General features: G+C 41.7%; 1 protein-coding gene across 1 annotated transcript; it reads right to left on the reverse strand.

The window, feature by feature from the left end:
* Window positions 1–7028: 7028 nt before the first annotated feature.
* CDCA4 (cell division cycle associated 4) lies at window positions 7029–15285 on the reverse strand. Its single transcript, XM_067295073.1, is given in 5 exon segments — window positions 7029–9025; window positions 9186–9312; window positions 9314–9474; window positions 11374–11454; window positions 15134–15285. Coding segments are annotated over 4 exon segments (1083 nt in total). The 5' UTR covers window positions 11413–11454; window positions 15134–15285; the 3' UTR covers window positions 7029–8269.
* Between the last annotated feature and the right edge of the window lie 1110 nt (window positions 15286–16395).

Raw genomic sequence — 16395 nt, forward strand, 5'->3', positions numbered from 1 at the left:
TCCAGTCTTTTGTCAATCAACAGCAGAGGTTACCCGATGATTTCCCCCCAAAACTGCTCAGATCTCTCAAAAAACAGGCTTAGGTTAATTCCTAACACAGTAAAAACACAAAAATCTCAACTTAAGTACACTTGGGCACACAGGGTTTTCCTCAGAAATGCACTGAGCAGTGAACACAGACCAACTTCAGAAGGATTACATAATGGCACACTCCAGGAAGATTCTCAGTTGTTACTGATGAAGCAAAACAGCAAATTTGATAAATATTAGTTGCTCTTTATGATTAGCAGATGGATGGATTTTTGCAGCCCTCCCAGGTGCAATAGATTTCAACCCTTATGTCTCACCATGGGTGTTTTGAAGGGTGGGAGCAGGCAGGGGCCATGACCCGAAAGAAGGGGCAAAGGGCAGAGAGGCACCAAAAACTGCAGCCAGAGCCTGCAGGACCCATCGGGGGCCGGCAGTGACTCCAGGGGAGGAGGGCACCAGGCTCCCCTCCCTTCCCAACCTCTGCTGGGGCTCAGGCGGGGGAATGAGCCAAGGTGACCACAGAGAAGGAACCCGAGTCAGGCAGGGACAGCAGGGAGTACGACACCAAGGCAGGCCTCTGCCACATGCTAGGGATTATCTCTGAGAAATAGAGACAGCATATGAGGTATGAAGGCAGTAGATGCACAAGGGACATTTTTGGAATGGTTATGCATAACAGCAGCATATAAAGGGGTGTTTTAACCCATATGAAACCAGCAGCACCACAAAAGTATTTTAACAACTTGAGCAAAAATGAGATTTTTCTAGACTTGGCTCCAGCTGGCCAAAACTATCCATCTTCCAGGCAATCCCTTAGCATTGGTTCATTCCTCTCCAGAGCTGTAGCAAGATAATACAGTACCCGCGTCACCCTACCGTTCTTGCAGCCCCTTCACCTTTACCTCCACACACTTTCCAACTCCTGCTGCCAGGAGCCTACATGGGTAAAGCCTATTTGCTCCCCCTCTGCAGGCCTTTCAGACAGACACCAACACTAGTAGCCCCGCTTCTCCCGCTTTGGCTTAAGCTATTAATCTAATGCAGTCAATTCCTTTGTAACTGATTTTTGTTCTGTTTAATAGAAAAGAGTGCATTCATCTTCTACAGCAGGAGGTTTCTAGAAAGGTCAGATCCGTTTCATACATGCTCTGAAAAGATCTATGAAAATAAGTGTTGTTTAAGTACATCAGAGCTTTGGTTTTATTTTTATGACCTACTGAGGTTAATAGAAATTAACATGGAAAACACATTTCACTGACTATTTGCAAAGGTTTTTGTCACTTTTTCACTTCTGTCAAACATCAACTAACAGTGGGATACATGCAGGAGAACTGAAATCCACTTTAACTTGTGTCTATGTTCTATCTTAAGATTTAAGTTGAATAGAAGAGCTGCATTTATTTCGCAGGCTTTGTTGAGAATTTTAATGCCTGAGCTCACATTTAGAGTTTTTCTTCATAAACCTTCCTTTAGATGCCCTTAGTTTCTCAAAAGATGCCTATGTTCTAGGAGTCCGTAATGCTCACCCATTTTGCCTTAAACTAACCTGGGGCAAACAGAAGCCTTAACGAGTGGGTTTTTTTGTTTTTTTTTTAATGATTAAAATTCAGCCTTTCGGTATGACTATATTCACCATAACTCACCATGGTCAGGATGTCATTTTCATGAGCAACGTTTTTGCTTTTGCAGCAAGTTTCACATGAACCAAAAAAAAAAAAAATCCTCCAAAACCAATCAGGATCTCCATGTAACTCATGAACGGATTACTGGAGGTTTGCTACTTCTGTTTACCATAGTACTAGGTATCTATTCAAACAACAGTTCTAAGAATACAGGAACTAATGAAGACTGTTTTCCTATGGATTTACATCTGTGATAATTGACTTCAGTGTCTAAAGTACAAGCTCTAATTGAAGCTGTTCTTATGCCTGGAAACTTATAAATGTCTCTCCCTTATGTGGATGTCAGTTCAGCAAGCAGTTTTCACCTTTCGTTTTTCTTTTACCTGCCTGCTTATTCTCAAAAATAATTTTCTGAAAGTGTAGCTACTACGAGATCTGTCAGATGCGGCTGAAGTTAACTAGCCGTTCTGAAGCTGAATGGCAGAATAGTCATGTATGCCGTACTTCCATAGGGAAGCTGGAAAGGATAATGCCTACTGCACCAAGCCTGGTTTGGAGTACCACCTACGTTCTTGCTGTTAGGCCTCTATGAAGCACTAACTACAGAATAACCTACAATTATTCAAGTTAAAAAGAATTCAAAATGGTAGCCAAAGGAATTCTAAGCAAAAACAATCACCATCAACACCAGTATTTGAAGTTAAGTGTTGTGATAGTCCTCTGCTTTCAGTCCAAGATCCTTTGTACTTCCACTAATTAAGGCTAGTAATATTACAGAGCTATTACAGAAACTAGGAATAATACTACTGCAATCAGAAAGTATCTTGGCTATGGCTAAGTTAGACTATAAACATATGCATCTTCTGCACAGCAATGGAAATAATTTTCATTGTTAACTATAGACAGAACAGCCTCTAACAAGAAGCTGCAGCAGCAACATTAACTGCCCATCCTTCCACTGGGCTCCAGGCCGAGGGGCTTGTGATAAACATGCTTTCATTTTATCCTGACAAGTGAATCAGCTAGTTTACAGAAAAGTTTGAATTACTTAGCTGAGATAACTTAACTGAATGAACTCCCTTTTTTTTTTTTTTTGGGGGGGGGGGGGAGAAATCACACCACACCATTGGCAAGTCAGTAATACTTAACTGAAAGACAAAAACTAACATAACTGGACACAGGAAAAACAGCTGGTCGCAGCCCTAGATAACAACATTTCTGTTATAATAAATCAGTGATAGCAGGATCCAGAATTTGCAAATACACACTTGTTTTTTCTCCAAAGTAATAAAAAAAATTTACTTCTGCAACTTCACCCATTTTATGTCTTCCCAGTAGCAAGTAACAGATTCAGTACTAAGTAATTTAAACTCCTTTGGTATTTTCTAAGAACATAACCTGCCAATCCTTAAAGAATCTTGTTTTGAAAGCTGGCACAGCCCCAAGTTTAAAATTACATTTCATTTTTTTGATCCCCAAAACTTGTTTGCCTGTAACTGGTATGTGAAAGATTATCGACTATCCCTCAATTTTAACACTTTGCTATTGCAGTACTTAGTCACTTCTAACATGCTCACAGGGGGCTTCCAAATACAACAGACATACAGATAGAATTTGTTTTTAATACTATTTTTGCAAGAAGTCATGTAATGCCATGTATCTTCCATTATTCCTCCCTAAAAAGATGACATTTGAAATTACTGAACACTTTCCCTGCAATAAAAAGCTACCTTTAACTTTGTATTTTCTTGTTAATAAGTTGGTCAGGCATCAACATTTATACCGGCTGCATACAAACATTAAGGTTTACACAGTAATTACTCAGGTCATAAATATTCATTTAAGAGGAATCTTGGTTAAGCAAGGAAGTACTTTAAGTAATAGAGCTACCAATGTAAACTAATGAAAATCACTTCAGATAATGAAATTGTCATATTTTTCACTGGTTTTAAAAGGAAAAGTCAGGTTACCATAGACAACTGAAGTATATCTTTTTCCTGACAGCTGGAATTATTTGGCAGGATTTCATTTATCTGAAATGTGGAACTTCCTGGAAAAGTAGTACATTTTTTTCATCTATCAATTTTGCAAGAGACACCAAAAGGATTTGAGACAATCCTTGTGAAATATTATAATTGAATGAACCAAACTGACTATTTTTTTTTTTGGAAGATATGCATTTCATTTCTTCTGCTATGGAGTCTTAAAGTTAGCTTGGTGTTTTTGTACTCTTAGTATAGTGTGAGGTCATACTCATTTAAGGGTAGATGAGCAATCAAAATCTGTCATGATCAGTCATAATTTTTGCATAGGGGACATACATCCCAAGTCTGAGACATAAACATACTTTCACTCTGAACAGTACTAACTTTTGAGAGAATTTTTGCCTTATGCTAGGTGTCAGCAAGTAAATGGTATTGTTTTTCATCCTGTCTTTTGACCAAGTCTGTTTGGTTATATGGGAATATGGAATAATGAAGTGGCAGAATTTTAAAGCAGCCATACACTCAGAACCACAATGCATCCACAGCAGCCTGATAATTACAAAACTATAATATCAGTCAACTTACAATAATGCTTTTTAAAATGCTTTCTGTAACATGAAAAACATTTGTTACAGTGAAGTTTATTTGACCTACATTTGCCAAACCAGTCCAGATATACTTGAGACTTCAAAAACAGCATAGGCACAGGCTGGAAAATAGGTAATTCCTCATAAGTGTGAGGACTCCCCATGCAAAACCCTAACCTGCCAGAGGATGAAAGCCACAGTTGTAACCCCCCCCTTTGCTGTACCTCAAAGGCAATGCGGAAAGGTGCTTTTCATCCCAAGAAAATTCCCTCGTTTCCTGACTTGTCCTTTATGCAAATATGGCTACAGTTGTAGAGATAGGCAACATCTTGATAGATCAACTCCAAGCTGGGGAAGAGAGAGAGGAGGAAAAAAGGGGGGGGGGGGGAGATAGAGAGACAAGCAAATAGACAAGCTTTCAGACACACAGCCATGTTCAACTCAGCCTGTATTCCCACTTTCGCCTTTGTTGAATGCCCAAACTCCAGAAGCTCCGTGTGTTCTGGGCTTTCTTGCGAGGGAGAAGAAATAGAACCACAGGCAGAAGGGGACATAAATTCAAGGTGACCTAAGAAGGAAGATTTGATGTTAGCTATTTGCTTGAAAATGTTTCCTTTTGTGCAAAAAAGAGGCTGAGTTCTATCATTCAGACCAACAGCCTAGTTTTAGAGTGTTGACTGCCGTGCAAGTTTCATGACTCTTTTCCCTGGGAACACACCAAAAGGGGAAAAAAAAAAAAAAAAAGCTGCTAGAAGTAGCCTCATAATTTAGCAGAGGTTCTTTTCTATTCATATATAGGAACTAAGAAAATCACCTTCAGGAAGTATCAGCTCTCCCCATTTTAATAACAGTTCACAAAATAATTAATTTACATTCCCTTCCAGGCACCCTATCATTTCTGATCTCTGTCTCAGAGAAATACCTAAAGGTTAATACAGTAAAAATACACATCACTGGCATGGAAATAAACTATGACCTCTTTGCACTAGCAAAGAAATAACATGAGCTAGAAAATAGAGTTCTTGTTTACAGATGAAGTGAAGCTACCCTGAATGAACAGCCTCATAGGGAGACAAGCTGATTTTACACTGACTGGATCCTTTCAAATTCAGTCCAGTTCTAAGTACACATTCGTAAAGTAACTGTGCAAGTTTCAGCAGCATGAATGCTTATACCTGCTGAAGACTTGAGCCAAGATATCAGGCATGTAATAGCACATATGAGAACATCTGGAGAAAGTTTAAGGGACATAAAACATTTCCTTTAATAAATAATAAAAGATTCCTTTTAAAATGCTTAGCTACATAAACACATACTTACCCAATACCTTTCCTGTTAAATCAAGTAGTCTCTGCACATTACTGTAACCAGGCATAGTTTCCCCAGTAAAATAGGGTACATGGCAAGATGCTTGATGCAGTAAGATATATGCATTGATTTATACTGCTTAAGAGTTATTATGAACAATTTATACTAAATCCTACCTAATAATATGAAAATTGAAACACACTGGTGGGGCAGGAGGGGGGGCCAAGAAGGGTTTTGTTTTGGAATATGTATACCTGCAACATCCCATTTAATGAAAATGGGGGAGGTGCCAGTGGGAAACACCCACAGCTGTTCAAAAGAGTTTAAATATCAAATCAGTCTCGGGAACTTTCCCAGGGGGACAGAAGACATTTTGTTATTCAACTTATCACTGTTGCTCCCTTCATAAGCCTTTGAAACTGCCTGGCCTTCTACTTTATCCTAAGACATCTGCTGTCCCATTCAGTGATCTATCCACACAAGGAAACACATCAAGCAAGTTTTCCTGAGGATTTATAACTTTGGAAGGAACCTCTGATGTTGCAACAAACACTGCCAAGTAAAACAGACTATTATTTCCACAGTTATTTTGAGATATGAAAACTCACACCAATATTTGTAACCTCATGAAGCAGGCTTTACTACTGCATCATCTTTTAAATTCTCATATTAGACAATTTCAAATATGAATGTGTCTATTAAGACATCTAGTACTGTTTTTGTTTCTTTGGTCCAGCTGTATTATATGGACTGAACTTGCAAGTGTCTATATGGTATTTCATACTTTAATGCAAAGTTATTATCAAGCTTTAATTAAGGAACTAATGTTTAACTACTACAGCAAATAAAAATCACCTCATGTTTAAGTTTTATACAAAAAGCATTTTAAAATTCATTAGAGACTCACACCAACTGCATGGTTTCACACAACTGAGTTAGCATGCATTCAACTACCAAGTTTGAACAATTTAGCAAAGCAATGTTATTTTTCCTCCCCAAAAAGGAGCTGTATTTAAAACACTTGTTGAAATCATAAGCTCAGTATTCTCCTTTTGTGGAAGTGATATTGGAGTGTACTTAACATCCTCCTCCCCCAATATTTCAGGGATTTGAGACTCTAGAAGAGATAGCACATAGTAGGTAAGGTCACTTGTGCAAAGACAGTCTAATAGACAGAGAAACATGCTCTCTGCATATTCACTGACCCACTGGACACAAGTCTATAAAAACTTCTGAGTTACTGGTGGATGTCTCCCCCTTCCAAAACCAGTGCTAAAACATTCCAGAAACCAATGAATCTTTCCCCCCTTTTCTACATCCCTGCCAGTTTAGAACTCTTCCCAGTACCAATTTGTGAAGATAAATGTTTGTCATTTTATAACAAAATCATATATGATACTTGATCCATCCTTTCCCCCAAAAGTCTCATAGGAATAAAATTAGTTATATGCCCTCTAAAACAAATGCATGACTACTTAAAGAAAGGAACAACATCCCACACTTATTATTCTTTGTTATTTAAAAAAAAGGCAAGAGGAAAACCTTGGTAAGATTGGAGCATACCAATTATGACAAGACAAAGACATACCAGTTGAGATTTAAAGGCCACTAGTAACACTTTTTGTAGTAATTAGTGCAAGATAGTTATTCCATATAAACAAACATTTGATGGCAGACTTCAGTGATAAACAATTCACTTGATGACATTTACATATAAATACACATAAATAAAAACCTACGTAATTTAGGTTTGCAGTTAACAAAAAAAATATGGTCTGAACTGATTTAAATGTAATTGTATCTAGCTGGATCAGAATTTTTCCTCTAATGACACTCAACTATATGTGGCATAAAAAGCATAATTGTACAATTCTCAATTTAGTAAAGTACTACTCTATAAAACAGAATTATGAAAACAGCTCTTACATTTTAATGTAAAGTATAAAATCATATATTTACATTTACAAACACTTTACTGAACTACATGGGGTAGCTCATGGTAAAAAAACATCCCTTTTTGAAAAATCTTTCAAAAAATACATCAACTGCAGATATGATCAAAAGTTACTAAGTTAGCAGCTGACACAACATCTGTAGTAAAAAAATATTTTAGGAAAATACCTGGAAAAAATCTAAACACCAATAAACACTTAAACTATTTTTAAAGAAAAAAATAGTAGCAAAACCCAGAATAAGCTAGCTAAGATAATGGGAACTATTGCATACTGCTCTTTAAGAGCCATGTAGCGACTTACAACAGAAGCAGCAGATATGGTAGGAGTTGTGGTGTAACAAAGTGTTGGCCTGGAAACCAGAGGAAAATAAAAAAAAACAGTTATCCAACTTCTATGCTTATTACTTTTTTTTTTTTAAACTGAGGGAAGGATAAGAAAAAGGAAAGATGAGAGAATCCCTCTTGCTGAACATATCCTCCAAAGGCTAAAACAAATTGGCAAAAGGAACCCAATTTTGAAAGCCTCAGATCCCAAACTTAAAATTTACCGTAGGGTACTTACAGTTCAATGGACAATAAACTGGAATTATTACACTACAAGTTGCAGGTTAACTTTAAGAGTTAACACTATTTTGCAATATGAAGTGCTTTTTTAATATATATATCTATATAATATATAGATATTTGTAAAATACACGTGCAGATTTGATAGAAAAAACTATGTTGAAATAGTTCAAGTCTTTCATTTCCATTAACAGATCTTTATCTCCTAGACAAGTAGTCTCAAGATTCAACAAGGATTTCCACAATATGATCAAGCTCATTAAGATCAGATTTACAATTAGAGTTAGAAGTTGTAGTTGTTGGAGAAGAAAATGTTTCAAGCCCATCACAGTGTCCCATTTTTGTGTTGCTCATCATTCCTGTTAACATTGTATCAAGATCATAGTAAGAATTGTCAACTTCTGAAAATAGATCTTCAACAGAATTAGGACTTTTATTCTCCAGTGTCTCAAATATTTGATCTAATGATTTTTGAAAGTTTCCTCTGTTTTCTTGTGGATTCTCCATTTCCCACACATTGCTTTGCAGGTTTCTTGGAGCTTGCACTGAAGAAGCTGTTGACATGGTTTCTGAACTGTCTTGTGTCTGGTCATCCTCAAAGTCTTTATTGAAATTACTATAACCTGGAACCTGCTTTCCCTCAGCTTGTTCCCTGGATGAACGGCAGAGGATATCCGTTGAAACAAGACGATCCAGGGATGTCTGCCCTGTACTCTGTGTATTTATCATCTGCCAAGTCCCATCCTGGGTCATTTCCTCTTGGATCTGTCGTACCGTGTTGGCTATAAGTACCGAACGACAAAGGTTAGGTTCAACCAGCATGTGACACAGCTGGAGTTTAACCAAGGACATATCTAAAAGTGACTGTCGCTGAAGATTATATGAAGGAATAGCCTTAATACCAGCCAGAGTTCCTTCAATATCTTCTTCACCATCAAAACATTTTCTCTTTAATCCTCGTACAAACATTGTGTCCTGTTAAAAAACAAAACCAAAAAAAAAAAAAATTGAACAATGTAAACAGCTCAAGAGGGGGAGAAAAAAAAAACTAGTAAAAACAAAACAAAACTTTTTATTCTAAAGTTTAAACAGCAAAAGTAATTCTTTGAGAATATAAATGTCAGAATTGTCATACCAGCTTATAGAATGGCCACTGTGGTACAACAGGGGTCAGGAACATATGGACTGGGTCCCAAAGACGGCACTCGGGAACCAGGGGTGAGCAGGTCCACAAGTCATGGCATCGGAGAGAGGCATCTGAGAGGCTGGGGCTTCCAGCTCCTGGCTCCCATTAAGCTCCATACTTGATGGAAGTCAGGAGCCGTTGCTTTGCACAGAAGCAAGCGCCTCAGTGGCTGTATTTCACCTACTGGAGAGGCAGTTTCTCCTTGTTCCTCCCGAGTTTCTACTTGCATGCTTAACCTCTAATTTTGGAAATAAAAATACAACCTGGCACACCATTTTTAAAAGATTTTTGTCCCTTGCAGAACATCAACACACCTAACAGAGTAAAATAAAATTTAAAAAAATATATCCCATGGGCAGCACACTTGAAAGGGTAAGTTTATTTCAGGCTACAGGGAGGGTCAGATCTAGATTTGTTCCATCTAACTTAAGGCATCCAACCGAAGTGCCTAAAAGCAGCCCACCCAGCTTCCCTCACTCTGGTGGGAAACTGAACTGTTCAGTTCAAATGTGAACTGTGCAAATCCAGTTAGGACAGGCACAGTCATCCCCTGTATGGGCCATTCTTTCTTACTTGACTATTAGGAAGCAGAACGCTGTATTCCTCATTTACACTCACCAGCTACTTGCCTAAAAATAAATGGGATGCATCCAGGCCTCTGATTATTTGCGTCTAAAAAAAGGTCACTTGCTGAATTAGTTAAGATATGAATTTCAACTGCTAACATCCAGATGACCTTCTAAATTGCACTAATTTTTATAGTAGTCCCCCACACAAGTTAAGTATTGCAGCTAACCTCTTGAAATAGACAGTAACTTTTTTAGTGGGATAGATGTCACTTCTTCTAGTCATATAAAAATTAGGCAGCAGATGAAAGCAATTACTTGATCTTTAAATTTATGCACTTTCATGATATCCTTTCTAAGTCTTCTGTCCTTTGAGTTCCTGCCTGCCTAATATTTTGGGAATTTTGTATGTAGTGACCTAAACTAAACAAGATTTTTCAACTAAAATCATAACACATTGTTGAACTGTCTTTTCTATTTTGTTTAACATTTCCTTTGGTAAGCCTTAACCTTTAACTTGCTTTTTTGTTTACTGTGCTGAATGCTATCATTTTCAATGAGAACTCTCCCATCTTTTTCAGAATCACTAAAAATCCAAAGTAACTATGCTGTTCCTTTCAACACTCATTACATATTTATCTACTCTGAAAACCTGAAGATAGGACAGTAGCTAGACAGAGCTAGACAGATGTTTCATCTGACCGTATGCAACAGTTCTTATACTGCTGGATATATCAACAGGGCAACTTTGTTTGTTTGGATTTGAGAACTCTTTATAAACATTTTTTCACTGAAGCTACAAAACTCTTTAGAAATTATAATATACAGAGATTGCAATAGCAAACACATGAACTTGGTGTTACAGCCATTTTTCACAGACTTCAAAGTTATCCATGAATTACTAATGTATCAAATTCTTTGGAAGTTCCTTGTAAAAAAATCTCTCCAGTAACCCAACATATTTGTTATTCCCCCCTAAAAAACCCCTAGTTCTTGCTTGATAGTACCTTTTCCAGATTTTTAGATATTCCTATAAACTTCACATCTGAGGATATCCCATTTAATTCATAGGAAGTATGCACAGTAGTTTCTAAACATATACTCCCTGTATGAAACTGCCATCCTCTAGAAACAGCTTTTGGGACTAATAACCACATACGATTATGTCATCAAACATTAAGCAGTACACACAGAGTTTGAAGCTTCTTTTCATTCTAACCTATGTTCATGTGAAGAATAATTAAATCCTCAATTAAATGTTAATCTGGTTTTCAGACAGCTATTATTTGTCATTTAAACTACTACTAAGGCACACCAATAGAGGACAGAACATGACAAAAAACTTGAAAATGTGTGTGTGTGTAAAAAAGACCATGCAGAGAGGAAAAAAAAGTTTATGAATCCTCAAAGATAAAGCTTGCATAGAATTTGCTGAAATTTTCCTTTTTCTATAATACTCATTTCAAATCAGTATCTTAAATCATAAAAACAGTGCTTTGTCACCCAGCATCCAAGACTGCACAAAATACTACAAGGTTACTATTTCAGTAACTTAAGAAAAAATTACATACCAGTAATTGTGTTTGATGTAGTCCTTCCTCTTCTCCCATGCTACTGAGCAAGAGTCCATACAGTAAAAGTTATGGCACCACCTACCAAGTACCAGGAAGCAAGATGTCAGGCAAGTACAGGAGATACACAGCAAAACAATTTCCCATTTCAGAAACTTCTGAAACACTTCTATTTTTCAATTGCTTCACTACATTTATCCTTGCAATACCCCTATAAACCGGAATAATACTATTAGACCCTATTTACAGATACAGCACAAAGGTGATTTGCCCAACAACACACAGAAAATCTGTGGCAGGAGAAGGAAACTGCCAGATCAAGTCCAAGTCCTAGGCTATTATCCTGACCTTCGGACTAGCCTCTCCCTTATCCCCGTGCCCTCACCATTTAAAGGGTAAACAAAATCTTTAGCTATCATCTGAAAAATTTTAAATGCGCACAGAAACGTACTGAAAGCAAATCTTCATTACTTCTGTCACACAAAATCACATATTTTTTCCCTTTTGTTGTACAAAACCATATATGACTATAGTATGTAGAGAGAAAGAGCAAGCATGAACAAATACAAAACTGAAAGGTAGCAAAAACAGGAACAATTTAGCAGCAGCACAGAAACTTTATGACTAAGGTTTATTTTGCAAGATGATAGTAATGAAAAGGAAATTGTTTAAACTATAAAAAATATGGTTTTGAAGCACATTTAAGGCAAAATAAGATTTGATATACCCAAAAAACAAAAGAATTCCTTTAATTACTGAAACAGAAAGAATGCTCAGCTTAGAAGACCTACAAAAGCTTAAATGATAAAATATAAAAGTCAAATACTTTTCCAGACATGTCTGTACTATACAAAATAGACTCCAACTAAAGTACATACGTGGTAAAGAAACAAGTAAAAAGGATGCATACGTGCATCCTCCCTTGTTTTCTATTGTGTTTGCTAAAGGAAAATTTTTGACAACAGCTTGCTCTTCAAAACTGGGGGGAGGGAGATGGTTGACAAAGGATTTTTTTTTTTTTCCTTCGGACAGAAAACATCTGCTTCACTCAAGATGCTTTATATTTGTCAAAAAAAAAAAAAAAAAAAAAGAGGGCCACCTTAAACACTCCCAAGCCAAAATTTTTTGACTGAATTCCAAAATGTTCAGACTGAAATGCTGTTATTTCATGGAAAATGTATTTCACCCAACTCATAGTGTTAATCTCTTACAGACTGGGCTCACAGTAACATTCAAGACAGGGTCATGAGGCACCTGAACTACAACTCCAGTAAGACACCATAACAGGAACTGAATTAGAACATTTCTTATTTCTGTCAAACAGCTTATGATGCTATAAAAATTCAGAAGCTTTTGCTCTCCAGTATACTTTCAACCCATTATATAAATCAAGGGCACTCTGACAGCCTGTATATAGCAACCATTTGCACCCCAAAACCCTGACCTGACCCACTTTTTTTTTAGACATCTACAGATAAAGATGATGCAGTCATGAGAACAATAAATAAGATTTTCTGGTGCTATTTTGGATATCTGACAGTTTTAGAGGAAAAGGCCTCTGTTTTTTTGCCTCCCAAAATAGCAGACTGATACAGTAGGGGACCACTGATGGGAACATACGGGCTTTAAATAAAAGAAATATTATCAGGTCCACAAACTAAATCAGAGAGGATGGCAGCAGACAAGTCCAATCTACTCTGTTAATATACTAAAGAAGGAAACAGTTATCCCAAGCAATACAATAATGTGTAAGACCTGCTGCATGTGATTCCAAGTTCTTCCCTAGAGCAATAAAGAAAGAATGTGCCACCTTTGTTGGCATGAATTTATTAAAGAGTAAGCTCATCATAGCAATTATTTCTTTAGTTTCTACTAACAGACAGATTCTATTACCTAAGCGTGCCTCAGTACCTAAATTTTCATTAAAAATACTAACTTCATAGCCATTGTCAAACATGAAGAAAGCCTTGCAAATAAACAACCTCCCCCAGGCTTTTCTGCACCACCTATAACAAGCAATCATCTCAATAGAATACTAACTTTAAAGCCTAATTAAAATGTAAGTATGTTTCTCTATTGATTTACATATTAATCTAATCAAAAAAGGTATTAGCTACACTGTAAAAACCTCCTGGCAGATAAGAGCAAGACTGCTGCTGTTCTAGAAGTAAGGTGTTCAAAAACCTCCCAGCAGTTACAAGCAGCATTTGCTTCTGTCCAGAACAGAAGACCAGCTGTATCTTCTCCCTTCTACTACTACCTATCAAGAGCCCAAACCACGCAAGTCTGTGTGCACCAAAAGTCCAATTGTTGCTTGAGATTGCTGTATCTTCTTGACAACTTCTATCATACAGATATGTGTAGGATACTACAGTTTAAAACACACACACACCCTTGTTCATAAAGGGTAGTACAGGGAACACAGTACTATGTAATTCATTAAAGGTTTGTTTCTTATTCTTGAGATTGTCACAAATTCCCAGTCTGCTTTACAAGTAAAGTGCTTGAAATTCGATCCAATCCTTACTAGAGTATCAGCTTACACATTCCAGATTCACACTCAATTCAGATTCCTCTAGCAATACGCTGCAGAAGACATATGCAGACGCTAAAGAACGAGGGCAGAAGTCACCACCGACGAGTTGGAGACAACAGAGAAGATAGGGAAAGAGATTCTAGCATTGTTCATCTTTAGGAGTGAGTGGCCAAGAACTACCTAAGCCAGTACTACAGTTTCACTTAAGGAGAGGTTTGGGGTTTTTTTGTACAGACATAAGCATAGCGATGATGGTTGGCAAGGGAAGGTTAGAAGGCATTTTACCCCCCCACCACCACTCTTTTCCTCCTGCTTCTCCTCCGCCCCCATCCAAAACTGTCCTTTGTAACAGCTGCGGAAAGAAATCAAAGCTCTGTGCAGTGGTGAAAAGGCGACGGAAAGCCCGTTGCTCCTCGTCAGGCACACAGAGGTGTGCACACGGCGATGTTCGGCGACAGCGTGAGCTGCAGGCGCAGCAGAGGGCTGGCGGGATCAGAAAGGACCACCGGCACCGCGACAAAGGCGCGTACAAAGCGCGCCGCGGGCAGGGGCCATCGCCGGCGCCTCGGGGCGGCCGGGCACACCCCTCCGCACGGGGGCTTCGGGCAGGGCGGCGGCAGACGGCCGAGGGCGGCGGGGCAGCGCGGAGAGGAGGCGGCCCGCCGCAGCCCGCGGGCAGAGGCGTGCCCGGCCGGGGCGGGCAGCAAGGCGCGGCGCACGCAGCCTCGACGGGGAGGCAGGGAGGGAGCGAGCGCGCAGGGGCCGCGGAGGGGTTGAGCCTCGGAGCGGGCGCCCGGGGGAGGTCCCGAGCCAGGCGCGGGAGCGACGCCACGGCGTGCGGCAGCCCCCGCCTAGAAGAGGCGGCGGGAGCACGGCGCCCGGGGGCGCGGGCGATGAGGGGGCGCGACCGGGGAAGGGGAGCGGGCCAAGGAGAGCGGGCGACGCAGGGGAAACGCGCCCCCGTGACCCGCCCGTCCCACTTCTCCCCCTCCCCCCCGGCCGGGGCGCGTGCGCGGCCGCCGCCAACGGCCCCGGCGGCGGTTACTCATCGTCCCGCGCTCCCGGCAAACGGCCCGCCGCCATTTTGAATCGGCTCCCTCCTCCGCGGGCTCCGCCGGCGCCGGCTCCCCGCCCGCACCGTCCGCACGCGGAGCCCCGGGAGGAGGCGGGCGGCCACCCGGCCCGCGCCGCGCCCGACCCAGCCCAGCCTTCCCCACTCACCACCTTGCTGCTGCTGTCGCTGCCGCCTCTCAGCACAGAAACCCCCGCTCCCGCCTCACCGACCGCTCCGCGCTTGGGAGAAGGGGTGGGGCTAACCGTACAGGCCAGCCCCGCCTCCTCCCCACCCGCCATCTTATTGTCGAAGCCCACAAAGGAAGCCGTTTCCCTCCCCCGCCTCCATCCCGCCACGGAGGGGCGGGCTTCCACTGCCCAGCCACGCCTGCAGGGAAGATGCAGCTGCTATTGGCTGTCCCGAACGCACGCAGAGCCGGCTCGCTGTTGCTATTGGCTGTGAGGTTACCATAGCGCTCAGCCTCGCCCGCCCGCCCCGCCCCCAGGCGGCTGAGGGGTTGCCATGGCGCCCGGGCCCTTCCCCTCGGCGGTGAGAGGCTGACGGGAGGCAGAGGCGGGGGCGAGGTGGAGTCCCGATTTCAAACGGCCGCCAAGGCCTCGCCGGCGTGTCTGGGCTCCTGGCCATGGGCTCCGGCGGGAACAGGTTGAGACCTGGCCCCGGGGCAGCCCGCGGGGGGCTCGGGGAGCCTCAGGGGCCGGAGCAGGGGCAGCAACAGCCAGGCCGCGGCTGTGAGGCGCCGCCTCCCCCCCGCGGCCGCTGGAGCCGGCCGCTCGCAGCCCCTGGGAGCTGCTTCCCTCCGGGCTGGGGAGCCCGCGGCCCCTGCCGGAGCGGCCTCCCCGCGGGAGTGCCAAGCCGCCTGCTCCACGAGCAAGGCGTGTGGCGCTCCCTGTGTCGGCCGGGCCCCCGGCCCCAGGTCTCGGAGTCAGGATCGGGAAGCCCCTTCCCTTTGCGGGGGGGCGTGAACGCGGAGCCGTGAGGTTTCGTCCCCATCGGGAGTGTGGCGAAAGCCGGAATCCTAAAAGCTCCAACCTTCGCGATGAGAAGAAAAACAAAAACAAAAAAAAGAAAAACGAAAACTTTGAGGACTTGTATTAATTCTAGCTTGCATTTGCACATCTGCAAACACTTAGGTCGTCCAAGCACTTAGCTATTGCTTAGTTGCTTTCCCGGTCTTGCTGCTACGTGCCGGCAGGCTGAATCAGCGCGGAGGAGGCGGGCAGCCAGGTCTGCGCCGGCTCCAGCTGCCGCTGCAGCCTGCGGCTCGGGCGGGAGGAGGCTCTGCTGCCCCCGGAGGCACGGTGGGGCGGGGAATGGAAGAAAGGAAGAAAATGGAGAGAGAGTAGGCTAGACAGCAGGACTCGAAGATTAGGTTCAAGACTGTAAAGCACCAGAGAGCTGTAGCGTGGTATGC

Source organism: Apteryx mantelli, chromosome 4, assembly GCF_036417845.1.
Source record: "Apteryx mantelli isolate bAptMan1 chromosome 4, bAptMan1.hap1, whole genome shotgun sequence".
Taxonomy (NCBI): domain Eukaryota; kingdom Metazoa; phylum Chordata; class Aves; order Apterygiformes; family Apterygidae; genus Apteryx; species Apteryx mantelli.